A 14,587-nucleotide genomic window follows, 5' to 3' on the forward strand; every position below is an offset into this window, starting at 1 on the left:
AAACAAATAGCTGTTTGGTTTTTCTGAAAGGTTGTGTCCTCTGGATGTAGTAAAGTAAAGCCCTTTTAACATCCAGTGTGTGTAAGGCTCTTTCCGCAACTGTTTGGGATTGCGAGAAAAAGACTGGTAATTCTACCGACTGGTTTAGATGGAATGGAGAAATTACTTTGGGTAGAAATTTGGGATTGGTGTGGAGTACAACCTTGTTGTGATGCATCTGAAGAAAAGGTTCCTGTATAGTGAGTGCCTGTATTTCACTAACTCTTCTGAGGGAAGTGATGGCCACTAGAAAAGCTGTTTTCCATGTGAGAAATTGCAGCTCGCATTTATGTAATGGTTCGAAAGGGGGTCCCATTAACCGTGTGAGGACTATATTCAAGTTCCAAACAGGTGAGGGTGGCACTCTGGGTGGAATTACTCTTTTGAGGCCTTCCATAAAGGCTTTGATGGCAGGCATTTTGATGAGTGAGAGGTGCTGCCTATTCTGTAAATAGGCAGCAATTGCAGCGAGGTGTAACCGAATGGAAGTATATGCTAGGTTACACCTTTGTAAATGGAGTAAATAACATATAATGTGCTGTATGGATACATTTAAAGGATTGATTGCGTTGTGGCAGTAAACAACAAATCTTTTCCACTTTGCAGAATAGCATGCCCTAGTAGTAGGGCGTCTAGCTTCCCTGATAATGTTCATGCAATCAGGGGGAAGGTTAAGGTATCCAAATTCTAGGACCTCAGGAGCCAGATCGCAAGGTTGAGTTGAGCTTGGTCCGGGTGCCTGATCTCTCCATGGTTTTGGGTTAGGAGGCATGGCGAGAGGTGTAGCTTTTGGTGTGGTACTACTGAGAGTTCCAGCAGTGTGGTGTCCTACGGTTGTCTGGCCCATGTTGGAGCTACTAGGATCAGAGTTAGGGAATACTGTTGCAGCTTTCGCACCACTAATGGAATTAGTGGGAGAGGTGGAAAAGCGTATGCAAATTTGTTTGACCAGCTCATCCATATCGCATTGCCTTTGGACAATGGGTGTGGATATCTGGCGGCGAAGCTTGGGCATTTTTTGTTTTCGTGGGTGGCGAATAGGTCTATGTGTGGATGCCCCCACTTCTGAAAGAACGGGTGAAGAACCTGTGGGTTTAGTTCCCACTCGTGGATCTGCTGTGTCTGTCTGCTCAGCAGATCTGCCACGGTGTTTTGTACTCCTGGGACGTGTTGGGCTAGGAGAAAAATCTTTTGTGGAATTGCCCATCTCCATATGCTCTGTGCTGAGAGAGCTGTGGAGAGTGTGTGCCCCCCTGTTTTTGAATGTAGTACATGGCAGTCATGTTGTCTGTGCGAATGAGGACTGCCTTGCCTGAAATTTGCGCCTGGAAGGATTTTAGGGCGAGGAAGATCGCCAGTAACTCCAGATGGTTGATGTGGAGTAACTTCTGTTGCGGCGTCCATGTGCCCTGTGCTGTGAGATGTAACAGATGAGCTCCCCAGCCGGAGAGCGATGCATCTGCCGTTAGGATTATTTGTGGGACCGGGTCCAGGAACGGTCGACCTCTGGAAAGGTTTGTGGTGTTCCACCACTGCAGAGAGCGATGGGTGCGACCGTCTACCAACACCAGATCTGTCAGTTGTCCCTGAGCCTGGTTCCACTGGCGCGCCAAGCACTCTTGGAGTGGACGCATTTGGAGTCTTGCATGGGGCACTATAAAGATGCAAGGGGCCATCATCCCTATGAGCTGCATAAACACTCTTGCTGGGAGAGAGTGTTGACATAGGAATTTTTGACGCAGCGCCTGTATTTTTGCAATCCTGGCAGGATTGGGATAGGCTATGGCTTTTGAGGTGTCTATGGTAGCTCCAAGATATTGTTTTGTGTGTGATGGTACCAGGTGGGATTTTTGATGGTTCACCGTGAAACCTAGCTGGTGAAGTAGTTGGACCGTAGCGGCGGTATGTTGCACACATTGTTGGTAGGACGTGGCTTTTATCAGCCAATCGTCCAGATAGGGGAAGACGTGAATGTGCTGTCTTCTGAGGTGTGCAGCCACTACTGCCAGGCACTTGGTGAAAACCCTTGGTGCTGTTGTTACCCCGAACGGGAGCACCTTGAACTGGTAGTGTTGTCCGTCCACCGCAAACCTGAGGTACTTTCTGTGAGACTGGTGTACTGGGATGTGAAAGTACGCGTCTTTCAAGTCCAGAGTGGTGAGAAAATCGTTCTGGGAGAGAAGTGGAAGAACCTGTTGGAGGGTTACCATGTGAAAATGGTCTGAATGAATGTAGGTGTTTAGCGGTCTGAGATCTAAGATAGGTCGTAGGGTCTCGTCCGTCTTTGGAATTAGAAAGTACAGGGAGTAGACCCCTACATTTTGTTGATTTATGGGGACCTGCTCCACTGTTCCTTTTTGCAGGAGGGAGATCACCTCTTGTGTTAGTAGCGCAGTATGTTCTTGCGACATAGGGCGGTGCCTGGGTGGAATGTTGAGGGGTGTAGATGTTAATTCTAGGCAATACCCTGACTGAATAATTTGTGTCACCCATCTGTCTGAGGTGATTGTCTCCCAGACGTGAAGGAAATGTTGTAGTCTGCCTCCGACCGGAGTGGAATGGTCTGGAGGGAGCGGGGGAGTCATTGGGCAGGAGGTGTGGCAGAGCGGGCGGTATTTGTTTTGCCTCTGCCCTTATTATTATTGCCTCTGTATCCGCCTCTTTGATAACCCTTCGTGAAGGTAGACTGAGGAGGGGATTTATAGGACGTGGATGCACTGTCCGAGGAGTAGCCTCTGCCCGTGCCCCGAAAGGAAGAACGGCGAAAGGAGCGCCTGGGAGTCTGTGTCTGCAGGGCTCCCATAGATTTCGCCGTGTCTGTATCTTTTTTCATTTTTTCGAGGGCTTCGTCTACTTTAGGGCCAAATAGATGATCTTGGTCGAATGGGTGATTTAATATAGAGGCTTGTACCTCTGGTTTAAACCCTGAAACCCTGAGCCAGGCATGGCGACGGAGAAGGACACTGGTGTTTATGGCCCTGGAGGCTGTATCTGCTGCATCTCGGGCACATCGTATCGAGGTATTGGTTATTGTTTTTCCCTCTTGAATAAGTTCATTATCCCTAGTCCTGTACTTTTCAGGGAGATGGTGCATGATGGTCTCTAGCTCATCATAATGCGCCCTGTCGTATCGGGCCAACAGTGCTTGCGTATTGGCGATACGCCATATATTGGCCGCTTGTGACGCAGTGCGCTTCCCTGACGCATCTAGGAGCTTGGACTCTTTGTCAGGTGGGGGCGCCTCGCCTGACGCCTGAGAATTTGAGCGCTTCCTAGCTGTAGATACCACTAGGGAATCCAATGGTGCAGGGCCTTTAATGTAAGAAGGGTCTGTGGGGGCGGCTTTGTATTTCTTCTCTATCCGAGGGTTTAGGACCCTGGCCCTGACTGGGTCTTTAAAAATCCTCAGGGGCATGTTTAATTACGCCCTTTAACATAGGTAGAATGGCAGTGGACCTATGTGTATCGTCAAAGGTGTCTAGGAGAAAATCCTCCTCCACTGGGTCGGTATGTAACTCCACCCCGTGGTAGTGTGCCGCCCGTTGTAACAAATGGTGTTTCCTTCCCAGTATAAGAATTGGCTTGGTAGTTTGGTTTGCCCTGTTCCCATCATGCACTGGGACAGGTACAGACTAATTTGCATGTAGCCAGGTTCTGAGCTGGGATGGTGCAGTGAGCTAAAAAACGGTGATGGATTAAAACCATGATCTCTTGACTTGGTAAGAGTATTCTGCATCATTCAGAGACTCTGTCCATCACCACCCCCTTTTTTCCCAAATCGGCGCCTCGCCTGACGCCTGAGAATTTGAGCGCTTCCTAGCTGTAGATACCACTAGGGAATCCAATGGTGCAGGGCCTTTAATGTAAGAAGGGTCTGTGGGGGCGGCTTTGTATTTCTTCTCTATCCGAGGGTTTAGGATCCTGGCCCTGACTGGGTCTTTAAAAATCCTCAGGGGCATGTTTAATTACGCCCTTTAACATAGGTAGAATGGCAGTGGACCTATGTGTATCGTCAAAGGTGTCTAGGAGAAAATCCTCCTCCACTGGGTCGGTATGTAACTCCACCCCGTGGTAGTGTGCCGCCCGTTGTAACAAATGGTGAAAACCCAAGGAATCTTCAGGAGGGGATGGCCTAGATGGATAAAGGTCATCCTGTGGGACATCTGGGATGTCCGGATTGTTATAATCATCCCATGGGTCTGTAGATCCAGTAGGGGTGGGATCTTGTGGCACATCTGCTGGATCATAGTAAGGGTCCCCCAAATCGCCTGGGACAGGAGACAAGGTGGGGGAACGATGAGGTGGAGGGGGTGGAGGTGGAGAGGGTGGAGGAGGTGGGGAAGGCACCCTGAAAGGACAAGTAGCAATGTCCTTTCTCTTTGGAGGTGGAGTTGGAGCTGGCTTGTCCAAGTGTCTCTTTTTTTAAGACAATGTCAAGTGTCCAGTCTTTGGATCCTTGGTGAGGGTTTTTTGCAAAGGATCCGGTGTGAAAAGCTCCTGTGACACTGGTTGTTCGGTCGGCGCCGAAGGTTTCGGGGCCGACGGCTTTTTAGGTTTGTCGAAGCCGTGCTTCCTTGGAACCTCCGTTTTTTTGGACGGTGCCGAAGAAGGTCTCAACACGGGAGTGTCAGTGCCGAGGGTCTTGTGATGTTTGGTCGGCGCCGGAGGAGCAGGTTTCGACATCGAAGACTTCGGTGCCGGGTTCGGTGTGGAGGTGGAGGTCGATTTTTCTTCGGTGCCGAAGGGTGTTTCTCGGCACCGGTGGTCGGCTGGCTCGAGCCCGAGCTGCCTGAAGGCTTAATAGGCTTCTTTACCGGGCCCGAAGGTGGGGTGTGAGAAGCAGTGTCCTTGGTCTTGCCTAGGCCCGGAGGCGAAGGTGTGACCGAAGCCTTTTTCGGTATAGGCGTGGGCGTGGGAGGGGGAATTGTACTCAAGACCCGCTGCGCCGGGGTAATGTCCTCCACATCTGAGTCGTCGGCCTCGGAAGCGCTGACGAGGTCGTCGTCCTCCTGTTCGATGTCCTGCTGTCCCGGAGCTTCGACGTCGTCCCCGAAGATGTCGACTGGAGCGGAGGTCGAGGAGTGCGCCATATTGCGTCTAGCCCGTCGATCTCGAATGGTCTTTTTTGAGCGAAAAGACTTGCAGGCGGGACAGTCTCGGGCCTCGTGTTCTGGGGAGAGGCAGAGGTTGCACACCTCATGAAGATCAGTGTGGGGAAACTTGGACCCACATCAAGGGCACTTCTTGAAGGGAGTTCTTTCCATCAGCCGAGACCGGAGCCGGAATAGGCCCAAAGGCCGCCGTCGACGACCGGAATCGAAGAAGTGCTGAAGAGAAGATGAGTAAGATGATTTATTATCTTTGAAGAAGCTCGATGAGCGAGGATTTGTGCGTCGATCGGTGAACTGGGAAGTTCGGAACCGGAGCGCGAAGTATTACATCCGAGCCCGATGGCGGAAAATAACAATCTGAGGATGGAGCCGAAGCCCATGCGCAATACTAACCAGAGGAGGAGTCACCGACCTCGTGACTCCCAAAGACTTTCCAAGAGGAAAAACAAACTGCAAACATCCGGGCCCAACACCAGATGGCGATCTATGCACAGTGTATAATCTGCAGCTCATATGCCTCGAACATTAAGATTAACCCGATCTGTTTCACCCAATTCCATTTCATCCCATTTCTTTTTACGCCGGTTTGCTTGCTGTAATTGAATGGGGTCATGTGGGCGGCCTGACCTCATAATTTTATTGACGTATTGACGCACTTGCAGACTTTAAGACTTTTGATTAGCTTTGATTTGATTATTCAGATGTACATATGCGTGTACGTATTATGTCAGTTGAGCTGGGCTTGCAGATAAAAAGGGGATCTTTATACTGCTCGTATGTAACTTCAAATGCTTATCTTTTCAAATAAAAATTCTGTCCGATTATTCTCCTCTGCTTTTCGTGGTGTTTCCTTTAGGTATGTGACTCTTCGTTGCTGCAGGCCTCGCCCTATTGGCAACGGGCCGCTTTCCACAGTTAACTTTTTTGTGTGTAAATTGACTCTATTATGACATTTATGCTATTATGGAATTTACTCGTCTTTTCCACATATTTTTAGTAGATCCCTGGTGTTATCTAGCGATGCTCCGGCTGCAGGTAACAGACCATTCTTCAGCCCTGTCTTGAAATGCACGCCCCCCCCCCCCTCCCCCCTCAACCCCAGCTAATAAAAGCTTCAAACTAAGTTGCAAGTAGTTGTGGAAGGCTTGGGGGGGGGGGGATAGCTGCTAGGGCAGGCGGGAGTTGGCAACTTGATGTTGTGGCTTAGGAGACCGGCTGGATAGTCAGGCAGGTAGTTAGATAGCTCTTTTTCCCCTCTTTTTCTTCTATATAGGCGGCTGGGGAAAGGACAACAGCTTTGCTACATCTTTGCTGCACTGCTGAGTGAGACAGGTAAAGATTGGTGGGCAAAAAGTGGGAGCCTCATCGGGCCGACCTACAAGCTTTGCCCAGTCCTGGCTGGACCGCTTACTCTGGGGCCCGGGCTCACGTTCTGCGGAACGCGCGCTATACCCCCGCACTCAGTTACACCTCATTTGTCAGTTGTCGGCTTGTCGACGTCTGGCAGTGGTGTGTCTCGGTTTATCTCCACTTGTCCTGCTGCGGGCACCTGCCTGCCGGCCTGCATGCCGTGCGCATCACAGGTCACACTGTGCATCACCACTCTGCATCCACGTTTCCTCTCCACAAGTTTATGTATTGAACACGCTCTTCTGGAGAGCAAAAGACTCTGGTCCCCAGTTCCTCCTGATGTGCCTGCCAGCTCAAGCTGGATGGATCTGTCACTACTGTGGGTACTCTTGGCTGTGGGAAAAATAGCATCTTTAAGTCAGGTTCTCCTCTACCGACACCAGAGCAATTCTGTTGCAGTGTCTGGGGAGATCCTGATGGGATCTGACAGATCACCCCATATTGAAAACACTGCACAGTGAGGCACGACTGGAGAGCCCTCATGTGCCAGCGTACATACGTATGTAGGAAACCAGTAGACTATAGGAAGCCAGCAGACCAAGCAGGCGGAGAACCCTAAGGACTGGACCTTGAACCCTTTCGCAAAACACACTAATCATATCTTAAATGTCTCGAACTCCCAGAAGTGCCAATGTCAGTCCGAACGGGAGCACCAATATCTGATAACAGGCAGAACCTACCATAATTTGCAGATACTGCCTGCGCATCTAAAAGATCGGTATATCAAGATGTGCATCATGTAAGTTGAACGACAACATCCAATCTTTCACTTCCAACATCAAATGAACCTAAGGCAGGGACAGCATCTTGAACTTTTTCTTGTGCAGGTGAAAGTTCAAGAGCCTCAAGTCTAGGATCAAACGCATATTACTGTTTTTCTCTGGAAACAGCAAGTACAGAGAATAATACCCCTGCCCAATTTTGTGTACTGGGACTAACTCCAATTTTTCTTTCTGCAAGTGGAGCAATGAAGATGATCCAACAACTGAAGAGACTGGAGTGGTGGGGGGGGGGGCATCTAGAGAGGGACCTGTTGGAAGGAAAGGGCATAGCCTTTTTCTAATATTAGTAAGACCCACTGGTCCATAGGAATGGCCTTTCAAGCTTGAAGAAAAGACAATACCCTCCATCCAACTAGTTGGGTGTGTTCCCTTAAGGGAAAACTCAAGCAGTTTTCCTGGTGGTGAAGGGGAGGAGAAGGAGAGTGGCTGGGCCGATTTCCACTTAGGTCTTCTTTCGCCTCTGTATTGACTTGAGTTGATTAGTGTTCTTCGCCAATCAAAAAACATCCATCAACCTAACTCTGTGTGACTGATAAAGAAGGAACTCATTGGGCTGCTGAATGGGCTGGGAGGAAGTCTCCTTGAGTATTCTTGAAACTTCTGATGCTGCCATCAAATTCACAGGCAAGGAGTTGCCAGACCTGAAGAACAGACAGTTGCTTTACCAGTCTTAAAGCATTCCAGGGCTGAATCTGCCTTCTCCCCAAAACGTTGGGAAGACAAATTGCATGTCCATTAGGTTGTCCTGGACAGCACCTGAAAAGCACATAGAATGTACCCAAGCATGCCTTCTTTGCACCACGGAAGATCCCTTGGCCCTGGCCACAGAGTTAACTGTGTCAAGGCCTGACCTGAGGAACTGCTGGGACAAATACTGGCCATTCCTGACTACCTCTGCAACATAGTACTTCAGGTGGTCAGGCAAATATGCACGACCATAGTCGCCATCTTCCACAGAGCATACGTATACTTAGCAAGGAGACAATTGGCATTCATAGACCCAAGAGCCAGGCTGCCAGCTGACAACACTTTTTTTGCAATTTTCTCCTGCTTTTGTGACCTCCTCTCAGAGGGTGCCAAGGCAACAGCTCCTGAGTTGCATTTTGAATGAAGATACCTGCACTAAGGCTTTCTGGCACAGAAGATGGGTTATGGGGAAGTCTGGGTCACCTAGTGCTGGCCTATATTGTCTTGCAACCAGAACCAGCTCTAGCATTGGTGGCGTTCGATGTGACAATCTTTGTTGGCACCCCGCCTCCTTCACAGATTACCTAACTACCACACTTCAATGGTGCCCCTCATCTCACCCCAGACTCTCAAATACATTTATTTACTTTATAGCATTATTCATCGCAATGTAGACTGTCAGAGAGCTTTACATCACAAACATATTATACAGTGACAATGAATCATACAAGTGTTTAAATCAATGTATAAAAAATATTACTTAAGACAATGTAGACTACAAGGTGTAGAAATCACGTCATCCATACTGGTAGGCATTATGGTCCAGATTTACTAACACTTTCTGACAGGTCTGTGTTACTTATGTAAAGGTCTGAGTCTGACCTGAATAGGTCCTCCATGGTTTGCCATTAATGCTTTCATGGGGCAGGAGTAGGCTAGATACTCTCTCAATACCGTGCCTCTTCCGCATAGAGCTACACCTCACTCATTGACTGCATCAAAATCAAAATAGACTGCGGGCAAAGACCCTAAGGAAGAGCCGGAGGTGTAGAAGTTGACACTGAGGGGGAGAAGGAACCAATGGCACTGTATCTGGCACCCGGATGAATCAGGTTGGTGCAGCAGGGGCACTATATGGCAGGGTCTTGGGATGATTGGCACCAAGGTAAATGCCACTGGAGGTATCTAATTGGGCCCCTAATGGTCACATGCAGTCCTCAGGTGCATCAGAGGCAACCACAGCATTTCAGGACAATACCATCATGGCATGTAGGAACTATGCCTGATTAGTGCCAGGCACCAGAAATTCGGAGTAGGGTGGGAAAGTTGTACCAATTGGCACCCGGAATAGCACTTGGGCTAGCATCAGTAAGCTGGCTGGAGCCAGAACAGAACCCAATTCTAGGACTGGAGCTTGGCCAAGGGCCTAAGACAGTGAAGTATCTTCTAGCATGATGTTCACAATTTAGAATGGCCCTAAAAACCTGGCTGTTCAAGGTATAATTGTCCCCCTCAGTCCGTCTTCATCTGTATGTGTTAAGGACAGCACCTAGACACCCCAGGGTATTTGTCGCGCTTTATAAATCCTTCATCATCATTATCATCATCACTAGTTCCAGCTTGGGAGGAGAATTCTACTGGAGGTAGGGAACATTGAGGTGACCTACCTCTCAACTGGGAGCAGCGCTTATGAGAAGAGTTTTTGTGTCTTCTATTCCTATTCTTTCCTTCAAGGATGACGATGAAGGTGGGCATGTGCACCATGAATATGTTGCCTCCCGTTCCTTAATTGTTCTGGTTTGCATTAGGTTTAACTTATACACATATGAGGCATCATCTGGGCCTAAACACCAGACCTTGTAAAAGTCTTAGATGGGCAACTGTGCATGACAGGAGCAGCAAGGCTGAAACTCTGACTTTTTAAGGAATTACATTCCTAGAACACTGCACAGATTATTTGAAGAATAATGTTGTTAAGGATCTTCATAAATGACAAAGAGGCAAGATAGCAGCTCTGTATCCAGGTCTAAGTGAACTAATGTCAGGGCACCAGTTGGTGCTACATGGATCCAGAGATGTCACATCTGCATTACATCCCGTGCTAAGATGGTGCTAGCTGTACCTTATGGCACAGGAGAACTAATACAAAGTTTTTGTACCCTGTCTGGTGTCGGGATATTCAAAAGAAGAGGAATCTGCAGGTAGAATTACCATCATAAATATATGCTAATAAATGCTACATTATCTAACATCAGCCCTTGCTATTTCCAAAGTCAGGCAGGTGGTCAATGGGTGTAGTTGGTGTAGTGGCTGGAAGGGGAGACAGAGACCAAATGACCCGAGGACGAAGCTCTGGAGTGGCAACAGCTGGATGGTGCACACAAGTTATGAAGAGCATAAGCTAGGGGAAGATTTATTTACAAAAGTTACTCTGACAATATTCAGGCTAGCAAATGTAAATTGAGGTGATGCTGGACACTTTAGGTGGTTGCCATGAAGACACAGTACCATGATACAGCTGCAGTGAGTTTGGGTTTCCTTACATGACAAAAGCTTTCTCCCCAAACAGGTGAATGACCACCAGAAGAGAGAGCTGGAATTGTGCTAAAAGATAAGGGAAGTTTGGACCCAATGCCCTGGAGAGCTGGAGATGCAACAGAGAAATTCTGGATGGTGTGTAACAGCCGTATAAAATAACGTACAAAAACAGGACTTCATTTGTACTCACATAACCAAATTGAGACTTCTAGTCTAACCATGTATGTATGGGGTGTAGGTAATAAAATGGAAAGTAAGTGGATAAAAGAATTATCCTCACGTCCCTAAAACAGTCTCAGAGTAAGGTTTTCATATAAATGTATGGTTTTTGTATTACAGTGATACAGTGATACAAGTAGGTCAAGGAAGTGCTTGCCTAACATGTTTAACAATTCCTACTTGCAGCTTCTGCCTGACCCAGCTGTTTCACTGGGCAAACAATAGGCAAACTGAACCTAAAATAAACAGAGAGCTGACACCACTTCACTGTTCTACGACAAAATACTTAAAATGGGAACCGTACCTCTATAGGCAATTATCAACTCAATCCACACAGCCAAACCACCATTTGTATGTAGCCTATTGACACAGGGACCTGGTGAGCCTTAGTCCGGACGAGGTTTGGGAAGCAATCTGGGCTAAGGCAGCCAGGTCCTAAAGAAAATTAAAATCCTAACACGTTGGTATTTTACCTAAACATCCCTAAAAGCCAACTATGGTGGATCCGATCTCTGCTGGAAAGGATGTTGGGGTAGGGGTGATATGATACACATGTGCTGAAGCTGCCCAAAGATACAGGTCTATTGTCTAGAAATACTCTCTCACATAAAGGAATTCACATTCAACTAGCCCCTTACCCCAGAATACTGCTTACTGGGAAGCCCGGGAGAAAATTCAATCAACCCAAATACCACATTTTCAGGGAAACTGCTCACACACCTACTTTTGACAACCAGATTGGCCGATTTTGGAAGAAAGAACTCCCTCCTCTGATCCATGTGTGGTGGTCAAAAATTTAGACAATTTTGCCAATGAAAAACCTACAGCATTTATAGAGGTTCATATGCCTAAATTCGAAAAAACGCGCACCCCCCTTTGTGACCTACATGAGGAGAGACAGGAAATATAGAGGAGACCGAATGGCAGATTTTTCACCTGAGTAGATATGGACGGAATGTCATTGACCTCAGAGTCACCTTCCAAGGACTAAAACTACCTTTAACAATAATAATAGTTGCAACCCTGTTGCTAGATACGAAGCTAGGAAACACTTCATCTCTTCTTTCATTGTCACACCATGACGCATTATTTACACACAAAGAGATATAATTGAAGCTTTTGTTGTCTGTCCTCTGTAGCAATTAAATAAAGTTAAGACAAAAATCCTACTTGCCTTGAATATCATAACGTTATCTGCTTTCATGGACCTGTGGTGGGCATGGTTGAGCGCAACATCAACATGCCTAAATAGGTAAACTCCAAGTCGAGGGTTTCCTAAAGCCTTCATCACTGAGCCGCTTACACGTACACCCTTCCGGTATATTTCCAATATAGCACTGTTAGGAAGCACTAAAAAGCACAACTGCTCTTGAAGTTCTCTTTTGTGCCTCCCTCCTTCGCGCATCTCTGACCTAAAACAAAAATAAATACGTGAATTCGAATTAGATTTTGACAAACAAAACCATAGTTAGAAAATATATATTCAAACAATGGTCTCCAGAAGAAAAGGCAGCCAAATCACGGACCTGTAATTATCTATCTTGGTGCTGCAGTTAATCTAGTCCATTCTTATGCTTCAAAAAATGCAGTAGCATTTTCAAACACAATGACATTTAACAGGGAAATGATTTTACCTCCTTACCCTGAAACGGAACGTATTGCTGTGTGATCCAATGGAGAGACATGCACTCTTTGAAACATGGAGGAACTGTATGATAACGACTACTAAAAGACAGCTAGAATTTCGGCAGTTCTCCAAATGGGGATCACAATCCAGAGAAGAAGCATTCTGTGCCTCTAATGCTGTGTTTCATTCTCAGTATATTACACAATCTATGGTACCAATTGTTAACGTGAGGGATCATTGTTGTACCCTATTTTGCTGTACTACTTATTTAGCTGAAAATAACATCACATAAAAAAAATGCAACCGTCTGCTTTCAAGACGCCCACTGTTCCTCAGGAAACAACCCAGTATGAATCTGATACCCGATTCTTTCAGGCTTGCTCTACAGCCCTCAACACTCCTTGCAAATAAACGTGCGTCTTGCTGCAATCCATTAACATATGTGTAAGTGTTCCTGTGCACCCACGTCTTCAACACATCTCTGATCTACTGCTAATAATAATATGTAGGTGGTGTGGAGTGAAATGCCATCAAAACAGGATCTTAATTGCTGCTTGCTGGCAAGTTCCCTTTATCGAATTCTTTATCCTCACTTCCCCCTGGATGTCTGATAGAGTCAGGCCGAGTTCTTCTTCCTACTTGCCCTGAAATCGGCTCCTTCTAATTTCTCCTTCTTCCTGTAGCAGCTTATACATTCTAGAAGCGATGGGCTTATCATCATCTACTCTCTACCAGTTTTTAGAAAGAAGTAAGGGGTGTCGTAGCAGCTGCTCCTAATTTATAGGTTCAACACCGAGGGTGAAGTGTGCAAATATCTGAATCTTTCGTTCCTTCTAGGACAAATTTGCTCTTAACTTGTTTGAAGATAGTAATCGTCCTTTTCTCAAACATACCCGAATGCGTGCATTGTACATCTAGTTGTTTGCCAATTAAGAAAGGCCTCTCTATCTAAATGTGGAGCAAACATTGAATTGCCGGGGAGCGGTGTAAACGTTGAGGACAAAAGGGTGAGACCCATTTTGACCCCCACCTTGTTTCAGACCCTCGTTGTAGTGCATTCGATAGGGGAGCGTTACATGTTTCTAGACCAATTAAACAAGGCTACCTCCTACAGGACATAGTCTAGGAAATAAGAATGTCACTCTGTTTCTGTCTACTGTGACTACTCCAGAAAAGATTGATGGTGCACTTCCTGGAAATACCAAGTAAAACTCGGCCTAGCCAGACCCTCTTACTAAGGTGGTCGATACCCTGTTCTTGCAGGGATCCTTAAATCTTTTTCCAATCCAAATAAATTATGCATAAATAGGAGCATTTGAGTCACAATTTGCTCTCTATAACTAAAGGTAGTGCTTGAAACAGAAACAATAATCTAAAATTGTACCACCATCTTGAAGGTACTAATCGGCTCTAACCATGGCAGGGCGTGGCTATGGAATTTCTGGTGTGCTAAGCCCCTTAAGGGCCTCTGCACTAGTGGCGTAGGCCCCGCAGTCCTGGGGGAATGAGAATTCTCATTGTGCGGATTCTGCCCGAGTGTAGAGACTCCCTTATGACTGCAGGGCCTCTGCAGGTCAGTCCAGTCAGATCAGACTCGTGCACATCCAAAGGAGATTGTTTAAATGTTTAAATGTCGCTGGCATAAACCTTGGATAGCCCCTCTGTTAGACCTGTCAGCCCTTTGGGTGGTCCCTCCTCATCATTATTTATTTTGTCCCACTTTTGCCTCAAACCCTGTTTGAATTTTTCCTTTTTGGGAACCACCAGACTTTTTCGTGTTGCTGCAGATTCAGGGAGCCATTTTAGCTACCCCTGAAACTTCTGTCTGAGGGCCTGGAGCACAAAATGGTGGCCACCTGTGACATCACCAGCATCCACTGGAACCTACCAGCACCTTCCAAAACATTCCAGGAGATTCCAGAACTCTGTGACAGTTGGAGACCGTTTAGAATGTTGGGAGGATAAGAGAGGCAGTTGGCAGTTGGAGCTGGCAGTTGGCACCTGACTGGTGAAGAGAGAGGAGCACAACAGTGAAGGAGGAAGGAGTGAAGCAGCAGGGGTGGAAACTTGTGCCTGGAGTGGGGTCCATAAACCCACCCTTGATACTTGTCCCTACTGATGGATCCCAGCCTATAGCCCTGTGTGGGAAGAAGACAGAAAAACTCAACCTAAGG

At 47.0% G+C, this 14,587-nt stretch overlaps 1 protein-coding gene across 1 annotated transcript in view; it reads right to left on the reverse strand.

The window, feature by feature from the left end:
• TEX15 (testis expressed 15, meiosis and synapsis associated) overlaps positions 1 to 14,587 on the reverse strand; it is a 1,045,473-nt gene that overhangs the window by 721,267 nt on the left and 309,619 nt on the right. Inside the window, exon 4 of the mRNA XM_085640942.1 lies at positions 11,961 to 12,198. Within this exon, the coding sequence (XP_085497068.1) occupies positions 11,961 to 12,198 (238 nt within the window). The remainder of the gene's footprint in view (positions 1 to 11,960; positions 12,199 to 14,587) is intronic.

Source organism: Triturus cristatus, chromosome 2_2 (assembly GCF_964204655.1).
Source record: "Triturus cristatus chromosome 2_2, aTriCri1.1, whole genome shotgun sequence".
Classification (NCBI taxonomy): Eukaryota; Metazoa; Chordata; class Amphibia; order Caudata; family Salamandridae; genus Triturus; species Triturus cristatus.